This window comes from Callionymus lyra, chromosome 3, assembly GCF_982586985.1.
Source record: "Callionymus lyra chromosome 3, fCalLyr1.hap1.1, whole genome shotgun sequence".
Lineage (NCBI taxonomy): Eukaryota > Metazoa > Chordata > Actinopteri > Syngnathiformes > Callionymidae > Callionymus > Callionymus lyra.
The window spans coordinates 2182187-2197487 of NC_141820.1; the positions used below are offsets into that span (position 1 = coordinate 2182187).

A 15301-nucleotide genomic window follows, 5' to 3' on the forward strand; every position below is an offset into this window, starting at 1 on the left:
TCGTGCGGTTGATACTAGTGCATTCGTGAGGTTGAGACTAGTTTATTCGTGCGGTTGATACTAGTGCATTCGTGCGGTTGAGACTAGTTTATTCGTGCGGTTGAGACTAGTTTATTCGTGCGGTTGATACTAGTGCATTCGTGAGGTTGAGACTAGTTTATTCGTGCGGTTGAGACTAGTTTATTCGTGCGGTTGAGACTAGTGCATTCGTGCGGTTGATACTAGTTTATTCGTGCGGTTGAGACTAGTGCATTCGTGAGGTTGAGACTAGTGCATTCGTGAGGTTGAGACTAGTGCATTCGTGAGGTTGAGACTAGTGCATTCGTGCGGTTGAGACTAGTTTATTCGTGCGGTTGAGACTAGTGCATTCGTGAGGTTGAGACTAGTGCATTCGTGAGGTTGAGACTAGTGCATTCGTGAGGTTGAGACTAGTGCATTCGTGAGGTTGAGACTAGTGCATTCGTGCGGTTGAGACTAGTGCATTCGTGAGGTTGAGACTAGTGCATTCGTGCGGTTGAGACTAGTTCATTCGTGAGGTTGAGACTAGTGCATTCGTGAGGTTGAGACTAGTTTATTCGTGAGGTTGAGACTAGTGCATTCATGAGGTTGGGACTAGTTCATTCGTGAGGTTGAGACTAGTGCATTCATGAGGTTGGGACTAGTGCATTCGTGAGGTTGAGACTAGTTTATTCGTGAGGTTGAGACTAGTGCATTCATGAGGTTGAGACTAGTGCATTCATGAGGTTGGGACTAGTTCATTCGTGCGGTTGAGACTAGTTTATTCGTGCGGTTGAGACTAGTGCATTCATGAGGTTGAGACTAGTTTATTTGTGAGGTTGAGACTAGTGCATTCATGAGGTTGGGACTAGTGCATTCGTGCGGTTGAGACTAGTTTATTCGTGCGGTTGAGACTAGTGCCTTCATGAGGTTGAGACTAGTGCATTCATGAGGTTGGGACTAGTTCATTCGTGCGGTTGAGACTAGTTTATTCGTGAGGTTGAGACTAGTGCATTCGTGCGGTTGAGACTAGTTTATTCGTGCGGTTGATACTAGTTCATTCGTGCGGTTGAGACTAGTTTATTCGTGAGGTTGAGACTAGTGCATTCGTGAGGTTGGGACTAGTTCATTCGTGCGGTTGAGACTAGTTTATTCGTGAGGTTGAGACTAGTGCATTCATGAGGTTGGGACTAGTTTATTCGTGCGGTTGATACTAGTGCATTCGTGCGGTTGAGACTAGTTTATTCGTGCGGTTGAGACTAGTGCATTCGTGCGGTTGATACTAGTTTATTCGTGCGGTTGAGACTAGTTTATTCGTGCGGTTGATACTAGTGCATTCGTGCGGTTGAGACTAGTTTATTCGTGCGGTTGAGACTAGTTTATTCGTGCGGTTGATACTAGTGCATTCGTGCGGTTGAGACTAGTTTATTCGTGCGGTTGATACTAGTGCATTCGTGCGGTTGGGACTAGTTTATTCGTGCGGTTGATACTAGTGCATTCATGAGGTTGGGACTAGTTTATTCATGCGGTTGATACTAGTGCATTCGTGCGGTTGAGACTAGTTTATTCGTGCGGTTGAGACTAGTTTATTCGTGCGGTTGATACTAGTGCATTCGTGCGGTTGAGACTAGTTTATTCGTGCGGTTGATACTAGTGCATTCGTGCGGTTGGGACTAGTTTATTCGTGCGGTTGATACTAGTGCATTCATGAGGTTGGGACTAGTTTATTCGTGCGGTTGATACTAGTGCATTCGTGCGGTTGAGACTAGTTTATTCGTGCGGTTGAGACTAGTTTATTCGTGCGGTTGATACTAGTGCATTCGTGAGGTTGAGACTAGTTTATTCGTGCGGTTGAGACTAGTTTATTCGTGCGGTTGAGACTAGTGCATTCATGAGGTTGGGACTAGTTTATTCGTGCGGTTGATACTAGTGCATTCGTGCGGTTGAGACTAGTTTATTCGTGCGGTTGAGACTAGTTTATTCGTGCGGTTGATACTAGTGCATTCGTGAGGTTGAGACTAGTTTATTCGTGCGGTTGATACTAGTGCATTCGTGCGGTTGAGACTAGTTTATTCGTGCGGTTGAGACTAGTTTATTCGTGCGGTTGATACTAGTGCATTCGTGAGGTTGAGACTAGTTTATTCGTGCGGTTGAGACTAGTTTATTCGTGCGGTTGAGACTAGTGCATTCGTGCGGTTGATACTAGTTTATTCGTGCGGTTGAGACTAGTTTATTCGTGCGGTTGAGACTAGTTTATTCGTGCGGTTGATACTAGTGCATTCGTGCGGTTGAGACTAGTTTATTTGTGCGGTTGAGACTAGTGCATTCGTGCGGTTGAGACTAGTTTATTCGTGCGGTTGAGACTAGTGCATTCGTGCGGTTGAGACTAGTGCATTCGTGCGGTTGAGACTAGTTTATTCGTGCGGTTGAGACTAGTTTATTCGTGCGGTTGAGACTAGTTTATTCGTGCGGTTGATACTAGTGCATTCGTGCGGTTGAGACTAGTTTATTTGTGCGGTTGAGACTAGTGCATTCGTGCGGTTGAGACTAGTGCATTTGTGAGGTTGATACTAGTTTATTCGTGCGGTTGAGACTAGTTTATTCGTGCGGTTGAGACTAGTGCATTCGTGCGGTTGATACTAGTTTATTCGTGCGGTTGAGACTAGTTTATTCGTGCGGTTGAGACTAGTTTATTCGTGCGGTTGATACTAGTGCATTCGTGCGGTTGAGACTAGTTTATTCGTGCGGTTGAGACTAGTGCATTCGTGCGGTTGAGACTAGTTTATTCGTGCGGTTGATACTAGTGCATTCGTGCGGTTGAGACTAGTTTATTCGTGCGGTTGAGACTAGTGCATTTGTGAGGTTGATACTAGTTTATTCGTGCGGTTGATACTAGTGCATTTGTGAGGTTGATACTAGTTTATTCGTGAGGTTGAGACTAGTTTATTCGTGCGGTTGATACTAGTGCATTCGTGCGGTTGAGACTAGTTTATTCGTGCGGTTGATACTAGTGCATTTGTGAGGTTGATACTAGTTTATTCGTGAGGTTGAGACTAGTTTATTCGTGCGGTTGAGACTAGTGCATTCGTGAGGTTGAGACTAGTTTATTCGTGCGGTTGATACTAGTGCATTTGTGAGGTTGATACTAGTTTATTCGTGAGGTTGAGACTAGTTTATTCGTGCGGTTGAGACTAGTGCATTCGTGAGGTTGAGACTAGTTTATTCGTGCGGTTGATACTAGTGCATTTGTGAGGTTGATACTAGTGCATTCGTGCGGTTGAGACTAGTTTATTCGTGCGGTTGATACTAGTGCATTCGTGCGGTTGAGACTAGTTTATTCGTGCGGTTGATACTAGTGCATTTGTGAGGTTGATACTAGTTTATTCGTGAGGTTGAGACTAGTTTATTCGTGCGGTTGAGACTAGTGCATTCGTGAGGTTGAGACTAGTTTATTCGTGCGGTTGAGACTAGTGCATTCGTGCGGTTGATACTAGTTTATTCGTGCGGTTGAGACTAGTTTATTCGTGCGGTTGAGACTAGTTTATTCGTGCGGTTGAGACTACTGCATTCGTGAGGTTGAGACTAGTTTATTCGTGCGGTTGATACTAGTTTATTCGTGCGGTTGAGACTAGTTTATTCGTGCGGTTGAGACTAGTTTATTCGTGCGGTTGATACTAGTTTATTCGTGCGGTTGAGACTAGTTTATTCGTGCGGTTGAGACTAGTTTATTCGTGCGGTTGATACTAGTGCATTCGTGCGGTTGAGACTAGTTTATTCGTGCGGTTGAGACTAGTGCATTCGTGCGGTTGAGACTAGTTTATTCGTGCGGTTGAGACTAGTTTATTCGTGCGGTTGATACTAGTGCATTCGTGCGGTTGAGACTAGTGCATTCGTGCGGTTGAGACTAGTGCATTCGTGCGGTTGAGACTAGTTTATTCGTGCGGTTGAGACTAGTGCATTCGTGCGGTTGATACTAGTTTATTCGTGCGGTTGAGACTAGTTTATTCGTGCGGTTGAGACTAGTTTATTCGTGCGGTTGATACTAGTGCATTCGTGCGGTTGAGACTAGTTTATTCGTGCGGTTGAGACTAGTGCATTCGTGCGGTTGAGACTAGTTTATTCGTGCGGTTGAGACTAGTTTATTCGTGCGGTTGATACTAGTGCATTCGTGCGGTTGAGACTAGTTTATTCGTGCGGTTGAGACTAGTGCATTCGTGCGGTTGAGACTAGTTTATTCGTGCGGTTGAGACTAGTGCATTTGTGAGGTTGATACTAGTTTATTCGTGAGGTTGAGACTAGTTTATTCGTGCGGTTGAGACTAGTGCATTCGTGCGGTTGATACTAGTTTATTCGTGCGGTTGAGACTAGTTTATTCGTGCGGTTGAGACTAGTTTATTCGTGCGGTTGAGACTACTGCATTCGTGAGGTTGAGACTAGTTTATTCGTGCGGTTGATACTAGTTTATTCGTGCGGTTGAGACTAGTTTATTCGTGCGGTTGAGACTAGTTTATTCGTGCGGTTGATACTAGTTTATTCGTGCGGTTGAGACTAGTTTATTCGTGCGGTTGAGACTAGTTTATTCGTGCGGTTGATACTAGTGCATTCGTGCGGTTGAGACTAGTTTATTCGTGCGGTTGAGACTAGTGCATTCGTGCGGTTGAGACTAGTGCATTTGTGCGGTTGAGACTAGTTTATTCGTGCGGTTGAGACTAGTTTATTCGTGCGGTTGATACTAGTGCATTCGTGCGGTTGAGACTAGTTTATTCGTGCGGTTGAGACTAGTGCATTCGTGAGGTTGAGACTAGTTTATTTGTGCGGTTGAGACTAGTGCATTCGTGAGGTTGAGACTAGTTTATTCGTGAGGTTGATACTAGTGCATTCGTGCGGTTGAGACTAGTTTATTCGTGCGGTTGAGACTAGTGCATTCGTGAGGTTGAGACTAGTTTATTCGTGAGGTTGATACTAGTTTATTCGTGAGGTTGAGACTAGTTTATTCGTGCGGTTGATACTAGTGCATTCGTGCGGTTGAGACTAGTTTATTCGTACGGTTGATACTAGTGCATTCGTGCGGTTGAGACTAGTTTATTCGTGCGGTTGATACTAGTGCATTCGTGCGGTTGAGACTAGTTTATTCGTGCGGTTGAGACTAGTGCATTTGTGAGGTTGATACTAGTTTATTCGTGCGGTTGAGACTAGTTTATTCGTGCGGTTGAGACTAGTTTATTCGTGCGGTTGAGACTAGTTTATTCGTGCGGTTGAGACTAGTTTATTCGTGCGGTTGAGACTAGTTTATTCGTGCGGTTGAGACTAGTTTATTCGTGCGGTTGAGACTAGTTTATTCGTGCGGTTGAGACTAGTGCATTCGTGCGGTTGAGACTAGTTTATTCGTGCGGTTGAGACTAGTTTATTCGTGCGGTTGGGACTAGTTTATTCGTGCGGTTGAGACTAGTTTATTCGTGCGGTTGAGACTAGTTTATTCGTGCGGTTGAGACTAGTTTATTCGTGCGGTTGAGACTAGTTTATTCGTGCGGTTGAGACTAGTTTATTCGTGAGGTTGAGACTAGTGCATTCGTGCGGTTGAGACTAGTTTATTCGTGCGGTTGATACTAGTGCATTCGTGCGGTTGAGACTAGTGCATTCGTGCGGTTGAGACTAGTTTATTCGTGCGGTTGATACTAGTGCATTCGTGCGGTTGAGACTAGTGCATTTGTGAGGTTGATACTAGTTTATTCGTGCGGTTGAGACTAGTTTATTCGTGCGGTTGAGACTAGTTTATTCGTGCGGTTGAGACTAGTTTATTCGTGCGGTTGAGACTAGTTTATTCGTGCGGTTGAGACTAGTGCATTCGTGAGGTTGAGACTAGTTTATTTGTGCGGTTGAGACTAGTGCATTCGTGAGGTTGAGACTAGTTTATTCGTGAGGTTGATACTAGTGCATTCGTGCGGTTGAGACTAGTTTATTCGTGCGGTTGAGACTAGTGCATTCGTGAGGTTGAGACTAGTTTATTCGTGAGGTTGATACTAGTTTATTCGTGAGGTTGAGACTAGTTTATTCGTGCGGTTGATACTAGTGCATTCGTGCGGTTGAGACTAGTTTATTCGTGCGGTTGATACTAGTGCATTCGTGCGGTTGAGACTAGTTTATTCGTGCGGTTGATACTAGTGCATTCGTGCGGTTGAGACTAGTGCATTCGTGCGGTTGAGACTAGTTTATTCGTGCGGTTGAGACTAGTGCATTTGTGAGGTTGATACTAGTTTATTCGTGCGGTTGAGACTAGTTTATTCGTGCGGTTGAGACTAGTTTATTCGTGCGGTTGAGACTAGTTTATTCGTGCGGTTGAGACTAGTTTATTCGTGCGGTTGAGACTAGTTTATTCGTGCGGTTGAGACTAGTTTATTCGTGCGGTTGAGACTAGTTTATTCGTGCGGTTGAGACTAGTGCATTCGTGCGGTTGAGACTAGTTTATTCGTGCGGTTGAGACTAGTTTATTCGTGCGGTTGGGACTAGTTTATTCGTGCGGTTGAGACTAGTTTATTCGTGCGGTTGAGACTAGTTTATTCGTGCGGTTGAGACTAGTTTATTCGTGCGGTTGAGACTAGTTTATTCGTGCGGTTGAGACTAGTTTATTCGTGAGGTTGAGACTAGTGCATTCGTGCGGTTGAGACTAGTTTATTCGTGCGGTTGATACTAGTGCATTCGTGCGGTTGAGACTAGTGCATTCGTGCGGTTGAGACTAGTTTATTCGTGCGGTTGATACTAGTGCATTCGTGCGGTTGAGACTAGTGCATTTGTGAGGTTGATACTAGTTTATTCGTGCGGTTGAGACTAGTTTATTCGTGCGGTTGAGACTAGTTTATTCGTGCGGTTGAGACTAGTTTATTCGTGCGGTTGAGACTAGTTTATTCGTGCGGTTGAGACTAGTTTATTCGTGCGGTTGAGACTAGTTTATTCGTGCGGTTGAGACTAGTTTATTCGTGCGGTTGAGACTAGTGCATTTGTGAGGTTGATACTAGTTTATTCGTGCGGTTGAGACTAGTTTATTCGTGCGGTTGAGACTAGTTTATTCGTGCGGTTGAGACTAGTTTATTCGTGCGGTTGAGACTAGTTTATTCGTGCGGTTGAGACTAGTTTATTCGTGCGGTTGAGACTAGTTTATTCGTGCGGTTGAGACTAGTTTATTCGTGCGGTTGAGACTAGTTTATTCGTGCGGTTGAGACTAGTGCATTCGTGCGGTTGAGACTAGTTTATTCGTGCGGTTGAGACTAGTTTATTCGTGCGGTTGAGACTAGTGCATTCGTGCGGTTGAGACTAGTTTATTCGTGCGGTTGAGACTAGTTTATTCGTGCGGTTGGGACTAGTTTATTCGTGCGGTTGAGACTAGTTTATTCGTGCGGTTGAGACTAGTTTATTCGTGCGGTTGAGACTAGTTTATTCGTGCGGTTGAGACTAGTTTATTCGTGCGGTTGAGACTAGTTTATTCGTGAGGTTGAGACTAGTGCATTCGTGCGGTTGAGACTAGTTTATTCGTGCGGTTGATACTAGTGCATTCGTGCGGTTGAGACTAGTGCATTCGTGCGGTTGAGACTAGTGCATTCGTGCGGTTGAGACTAGTTTATTCGTGCGGTTGAGACTAGTGCATTCGTGCGGTTGAGACTAGTTTATTCGTGCGGTTGATACTAGTGCATTCGTGCGGTTGAGACTAGTGCATTCGTGCGGTTGAGACTAGTGCATTCGTGCGGTTGAGACTAGTTTATTCGTGCGGTTGAGACTAGTGCATTCGTGCGGTTGAGACTAGTGCATTCGTGCGGTTGAGACTAGTTTATTCGTGCGGTTGATACTAGTGCATTCGTGCGGTTGAGACTAGTTTATTCGTGCGGTTGATACTAGTGCATTCGTGCGGTTGAGACTAGTTTATTCGTGCGGTTGATACTAGTGCATTCGTGCGGTTGAGACTAGTGCATTCGTGCGGTTGAGACTAGTTTATTCGTGCGGTTGATACTAGTGCATTCGTGCGGTTGAGACTAGTTTATTCGTGCGGTTGATACTAGTGCATTCGTGCGGTTGGGACTAGTGCATTTGTGAGGTTGATACTAGTTTATTCGTGCGGTTGAGACTAGTTTATTCGTGCGGTTGAGACTAGTTTATTCGTGCGGTTGAGACTAGTTTATTCGTGCGGTTGAGACTAGTTTATTCGTGCGGTTGAGACTAGTTTATTCGTGCGGTTGAGACTAGTTTATTCGTGCGGTTGATACTAGTGCATTCGTGCGGTTGAGACTAGTGCATTTGTGAGGTTGATACTAGTTTATTCGTGCGGTTGAGACTAGTTTATTCGTGCGGTTGAGACTAGTTTATTCGTGCGGTTGAGACTAGTTTATTCGTGCGGTTGATACTAGTGCATTCGTGCGGTTGAGACTAGTGCATTCGTGCGGTTGAGACTAGTTTATTCGTGCGGTTGAGACTAGTTTATTCGTGCGGTTGATACTAGTGCATTCGTGCGGTTGAGACTAGTGCATTTGTGAGGTTGATACTAGTTTATTCGTGCGGTTGAGACTAGTTTATTCATGCGGTTGAGACTAGTTTATTCGTGCGGTTGAGACTAGTTTATTCGTGCGGTTGAGACTAGTTTATTCGTGCGGTTGAGACTAGTTTATTCGTGCGGTTGAGACTAGTTTATTCGTGCGGTTGAGACTAGTTTATTCGTGCGGTTGAGACTAGTTTATTCGTGCGGTTGAGACTAGTTTATTCGTGCGGTTGAGACTAGTTTATTCGTGCGGTTGAGACTAGTTTATTCGTGCGGTTGAGACTAGTTTATTCGTGCGGTTGAGACTAGTTTATTCGTGTGGTTGAGACTAGTTTATTCATGTCGATGTGACTAGTTTATGCATGCAGTTGGGACTAGTTAATTCATGCGGTTGAAACTAGTTCATTCATGTCGATGAGACTAGTAATGGTGTGTGTATATAGATAGTGTTTGTGTGTGTATGTAGTTGTGTAGTAAAGTGAGGAAGGATACAAGGCCGTCGCTCCCCAATAAGCCACACAGACCAGCAGGAGGACGAAGGTGACCAGAGGGAAGAGAAGTGATGACATCATGTGACTCACAGCTCTGTGAACATCAACCAGGAAGAAAAATGTCACTCAAAGTCCAGTAAATAAACAAGTTTAGTTCATATAACGAACATTATCTCCTGACACACACACACACACACACACACACACACACACACACACACACACACACACACACACGTCAGGACTGACCTGCTGGACTCCTGGATCAGAGCGATGGCGATGAGGATCCTGGTCCTCAGGAAGAGCAGCGTGAGGAGAAGAACGGCCTCCACGATGGATATGATGATCACTGAGGAGGAGAAGAAGCAGGAACCTCAGGAGACAGGTCACCAGAGGCAGAGAGGTCTGTGCTCACAGATGGCCAGCCACGTCTCCTGGACCTGCAGGTAGACTTTGAAGTTGGTGGTGAAGCCCACGTCACTGATGGACGCAGACTGTTGTTTGTAGTTGTCGTACTCCCAGTAACAGTGCCAGATCCCTGCCGAGACAACACACATCACACATTACACACCACACAACACACATCACAACACACATCACAACACAACACAACACAACACACAACACACATCACAACACACAACACACATCACAACACAACACAACACAACACACATCACACATTACACACCACACAACACAACACACATCACAACACAACACACATCACACACCACACATCACACAACACACATCACACATTACACACCACACAACACACATCACAACACAACACAACACACAACACACATCACACACCACACATCACACAACACACATCACAACACAACACAACACACATCACAACACAACACACATCACACATCACACATCACACATCACACATCACACATCACACATCACAACACAACACACAACACACAACACACATCACACATCACAACACACATCACAACACAACACAACACACATCACAACACAACACATCACACATCACAACACAACACACATCACAACACACATCACAACACAACACACATCACAACACACATCACACATCACACATCACAACACATCACACATCACACATCACACATCACACATCACACACCACACATCACAACACAACACACATCACACATCACAACACAACACAACACAACACAACACACATCACATCACATCACATCACAACACAACACAACACACAAAACACTACCATGAGTTTGAAGAAGATACTCCTGCTCACGTCCTTGTCAGGTATTTGCTGTTAACAACGTCAGTATGTGTGTGTGTTTGTATGTATGAGTGTGTGTGTGTGTGTATGTATGAGTGTGTGTGTGTGTATGTATGAGTGTGTGTGTGTGTGTGTATGTCTGTGTGTGTGTGTGTATGTATGAGTGTGTGTGTGTGTGTGTATGTATGAGTGTGTGTGTGTGTGTATGTATGTATGAGTGTGTGTGTGTGTGTGTATGTATGAGTGTGTGTGTGTGTGTATGTATGAGTGTGTGTGTGTGTATGTATGAGTGTGTGTGTGTGTGTATGTATGAGTGTGTGTGTGTGTATGTATGAGTGTGCGTGTGTGTTTGTATGTATGAGTGTGTGTGTGTGTATGTCTGTGTGTGTGTGTGTGTATGTATGAGTGTGTGTGTGTATGTATGAGTGTGTGTGTGTGTATGTATGAGTGTGTGTGTGTATGTATGAGTGTGTGTGTGTGTATGTATGAGTGTGTGTGTGTGTATGTATGAGTGTGTGTGTATGTATGAGTGTGTGTGTGTATGTATGAGTGTGTGTGTGTGTGTGTATGTATGAGTGTGTGTATGTATGAGTGTGTGTGTGTGTTTGTATGTATGAGTGTGTGTGTGTGTATGTATGAGTGTGTGTGTGTGTGTATGTATGAGTGTGTGTGTTGATGATCTACTGACTCCTTTAAGAAACATCTGTGTTTGATGATCTACTGACTCCTTCAAGAAACATCTCTGTGTTTGATGATCTACTGACTCCTTCAAGAAACATCTGTGTTTGATGATCTACTGACTCCTTCAAGAAACATGTGTGTTTGATGATCTACTGACTCCTTCAAGAAACATGTGTGTTTGATGATCTACTGACTCCTTCAAGAAACATCTGTGTTTGATGATCTACTGACTCCTTCAAGAAACATCTGTGTTTGATGATCTACTGACTCCTTCAAGAAACATGTGTGTTTGATGATCTACTGACTCCTTCAAGAAACATCTGTGTTTGATGATCTACTGACTCCTTCAAGAAACATCTCTGTGTTTGATGATCTACTGACTCCTTCAAGAAACATCTGTGTTTGATGATCTACTGACTCCTTCAAGAAACATCTGTGTTTGATGATCTACTGACTCCTTCAAGAAACATCTGTGTTTGATGATCTACTGACTCCTTCAAGAAACATCTGTGTTTGATGATCTACTGACTCCTTCAAGAAACATCTGTGTTTGATGATCTACTGACTCCTTCAAGAAACATCTGTGTTTGATGATCTACTGACTCCTTCAAGAAACATCTGTGTTTGATGATCTACTGACTCCTTCAAGAAACATGTGTGTTTGATGATCTACTGACTCCTTCAAGAAACATCTGTGTTTGATGATCTACTGACTCCTTCAAGAAACATGTGTGTTTGATGATCTACTGACTCCTTCAAGAAACATCTGTGTTTGATGATCTACTGACTCCTTCAAGAAACATCTGTGTTTGATGATCTACTGACTCCTTCAAGAAACATCTGTGTTTGATGATCTACTGACTCCTTCAAGAAACATCTGTGTTTGATGATCTACTGACTCCTTCAAGAAACATCTGTGTTTGATGATCTACTGACTCCTTTAAGAAACATGTGTGTTTGATGATCTACTGACTCCTTCAAGAAACATGTGTGTTTGATGATCTACTGACTCCTTCAAGAAACATCTGTGTTTGATGATCTACTGACTCCTTCAAGAAACATCTGTGTTTGATGATCTACTGACTCCTTCAAGAAACATCTGTGTTTGATGATCTACTGACTCCTTCAAGAAACATCTGTGTTTGATGATCTACTGACTCCTTCAAGAAACATGTGTGTTTGATGATCTACTGACTCCTTCAAGAAACATCTGTGTTTGATGATCTACTGACTCCTTCAAGAAACATCTGTGTTTGATGATCTACTGACTCCTTCAAGAAACATCTGTGTTTGATGATCTACTGACTCCTTCAAGAAACATCTGTGTTTGATGATCTACTGACTCCTTCAAGAAACATCTGTGTTTGATGATCTACTGACTCCTTCAAGAAACATGTGTGTTTGATGATCTACTGACTCCTTCAAGAAACATCTGTGTTTGATGATCTACTGACTCCTTCAAGAAACATCAGTGTTTGATGATCTACTGACTCCTTCAAGAAACATCAGTGTTTGATGATCTACTGACTCCTTCAAGAAACATCAGTGGAGGAGAAACTAAGTGAAAATGTGTTAAAATGTGTTGAAACGACCTACAGACTCAGTTCTAGAGGAACATCTACTTTTAGAAGCTCAGGGAAGGATTTACAAAACCTTTGACCCAAATATATACAGTTTAGAGGCAGTTCTACTGAATAATAATGAATCTAAACTTATGACTTTTAAGAAACTAATAAAAAATTATCTTCATCATTATTCTGGCTTTTATATAAATAATTTTGATCCTAATTGACCTAAAACAGGAAACTTTTATTTTGACAGTGAAAATAATGTGTCTTTTATACAGTGTATGTTTATACAACTGTATATGTGTAGGTGTCGGATTTGTACCGCAACCTTAGTGTGTGTGTGAGTATGTGTATGTGTGTGTGTGTGTGTGTGTGTGTGTGTGTGTGTGTGTTTATGTACGTGTGCATGTGTGTCTGATGTATGAGTTTGCATGTACAGTATTTGCATGCAAGTATGTGTGTATCTCAATACTTGTGTGTGTGTGTGTATGTACGTGTCTATTTGTGTATGTCCAAGTATTTGTGTGTGTGGCTATTTAGTGTAGGTTACTCTTTTGATTGTGTTGCTTTACCATAGGCACCCTTAGTGTGTGTGTGTGTTTATGTGTGTATTTATGTACGTGTGCATGTGTGTGTCTGATGTATGAGTGTGTATGTAAAGTAATTGCATGAAAGTGTGTGTTTGTACCTGTATACATGTGCGCATGTATGTGTGTGTGCAAGTATGTGTGGTTGTTTACTTGTGTAGGTATGTGTTGGTATGCATGTGTGTGTGTGTGTGTGTAGTTAACACTTCTGATCGAGTCGTCGTCAGGTTTTTACCGTAGGCACCAGCGCCGAGGACGCCCAGGATCAGGACCCACACCATGACAGGAGCCGTGAACCTCAGCAGCAGCAGGAACAGAAGACTGACCACCATAGACAAGCACAGGCCGCTGAGTGGACGAGTGAAGGGTTTACATCCAACCACGACTTCAAGAGGAACTTCATCTACTCACAGAAGAATCCAAGGCCACGCAGAAGCAAAGTCCTCAAAGATCCTGATCCCGATCTGACGAACGTTGAAGCCTTCGACCACATCACTGCAGAACCAGAGTCAGAGCATGAGACACAAGTATATAAGTGTAGTATTGTCAGTACTTGACTCTGGTGTTGTGATAGTGTAGTAACAAGTATATAAGTGTAGTATTGTCAGTACTTGACTCTGGTGTTGTGATAGTGTAGTAACAAGTATATAAGTGTAGTATTGTCCAGTACTTGACTCTGGTGTTGTGATAGTGTAGTAACAAGTATATAAGTGTAGTATTGTCCAGTACTTGACTCTGGTGTTGTGATAGTGTAGTAACAAGTATATATGTGTAGTATTGTCCAGTACTTGACTCTGGTGTTGTGATAGTGTAGTAACAAGTATATAAGTGTAGTATTGTCCAGTACTTGACTCTGGTGTTGTGATAGTGTAGTAACAAGTATATATGTGTAGTATTGTCAGTACTTGACTCTGGTGTTGTGATAGTGTAGTAACAAGTATATAAGTGTAGTATTGTCAGTACTTGACTCTGGTGTTGTGATAGTGTAGTAACAAGTATATAAGTGTAGTATTGTCCAGTACTTGACTCTGGTGTTGTGATAGTGTAGTAACAAGTATATAAGTGTAGTATTGTCCAGTACTTGACTCTGGTGTTGTGATAGTGTAGTAACAAGTATATATGTGTAGTATTGTCAGTACTTGACTCTGGTGTTGTGATAGTGTAGTAACAAGTATATAAGTGTAGTATTGTCCAGTACTTGACTCTGGTGTTGTGATAGTGTAGTAACAAGTATATATGTGTAGTATTGTCAGTACTTGACTCTGGTGTTGTGATAGTGTAGTAACAAGTATATAAGTGTAGTATTGTCAGTACTTGACTCTGGTGTTGTGATAGTGTAGTAACAAGTATATAAGTGTAGTATTGTCCAGTACTTGACTCTGGTGTTGTGATAGTGTAGTAACAAGTATATAAGTGTAGTGTTGTCCAGTACTTGACTCTGGTGTTGTGATAGTGTAGTAACAAGTATATAAGTGTAGTATTGTCCAGTACTTGACTCTGGTGTTGTGATAGTGTAGAAACAAGTATATATGTGTAGTATTGTCCAGTACTTGACTCTGGTGTTGTGATAGTGTAGTAACAAGTATATATGTGTAGTATTGTCCAGTACTTGACTCTGGTGTTGTGATAGTGTAGTACCAAGTATATATGTTTAGTATTGTCCAGTACTTGACTCTGGTGTTGTGATAGTGTAGTAACAAGTATATAAGTGTAGTATTGTCCAGTACTTGACTCTGGTGTTGTGATAGTGTAGTAACAAGTATATATGTGTAGTATTGTCCAGTACTTGACTCTGGTGTTGTGATAGTGTAGTACCAAGTATATATGTGTAGTATTGTCCAGTACTTGACTCTGGTGTTGTGATAGTGTAGTAACAAGTATATATGTGTAGTATTGTCCAGTACTTGACTCTGGTGTTGTGATAGTGTAGTACCAAGTATATATGTTTAGTATTGTCCAGTACTTGACTCTGGTGTTGTGAGAGTGTAGTAACAAGTATATATATGTGTAGTATTGTCCAGTACTTGACTCTGGTGTTGTGATAGTGTAGTAACAAGTATATATGTGTAGTATTGTCCAGTACTTGGCTCTGGTGTTGTGATAGTGTAGTACCAAGTATATATGTTTAGTATTGTCCAGTACTTGACTCTGGTGTTGTGATAATGTAGTAACAAGTATATATGTGTAGTATTGTCCAG

At 42.6% G+C, this 15301-nt stretch overlaps 1 protein-coding gene across 1 annotated transcript in view; it reads right to left on the reverse strand.

The window, feature by feature from the left end:
- The window catches only part of slc44a4 (solute carrier family 44 member 4), a 60431-nt gene that overhangs the window by 11839 nt on the left and 33291 nt on the right, over positions 1–15301 (reverse strand). Inside the window, exons 9-13 of the mRNA XM_087786158.1 lie at positions 13515–13598; positions 13339–13451; positions 9425–9547; positions 9259–9358; positions 9011–9103 (exon numbers count right to left, since the gene is read on the reverse strand). Coding sequence (XP_087642284.1) covers positions 9011–9103; positions 9259–9358; positions 9425–9547; positions 13339–13451; positions 13515–13598 — 513 coding nt within the window. The remainder of the gene's footprint in view (positions 1–9010; positions 9104–9258; positions 9359–9424; positions 9548–13338; positions 13452–13514; positions 13599–15301) is intronic.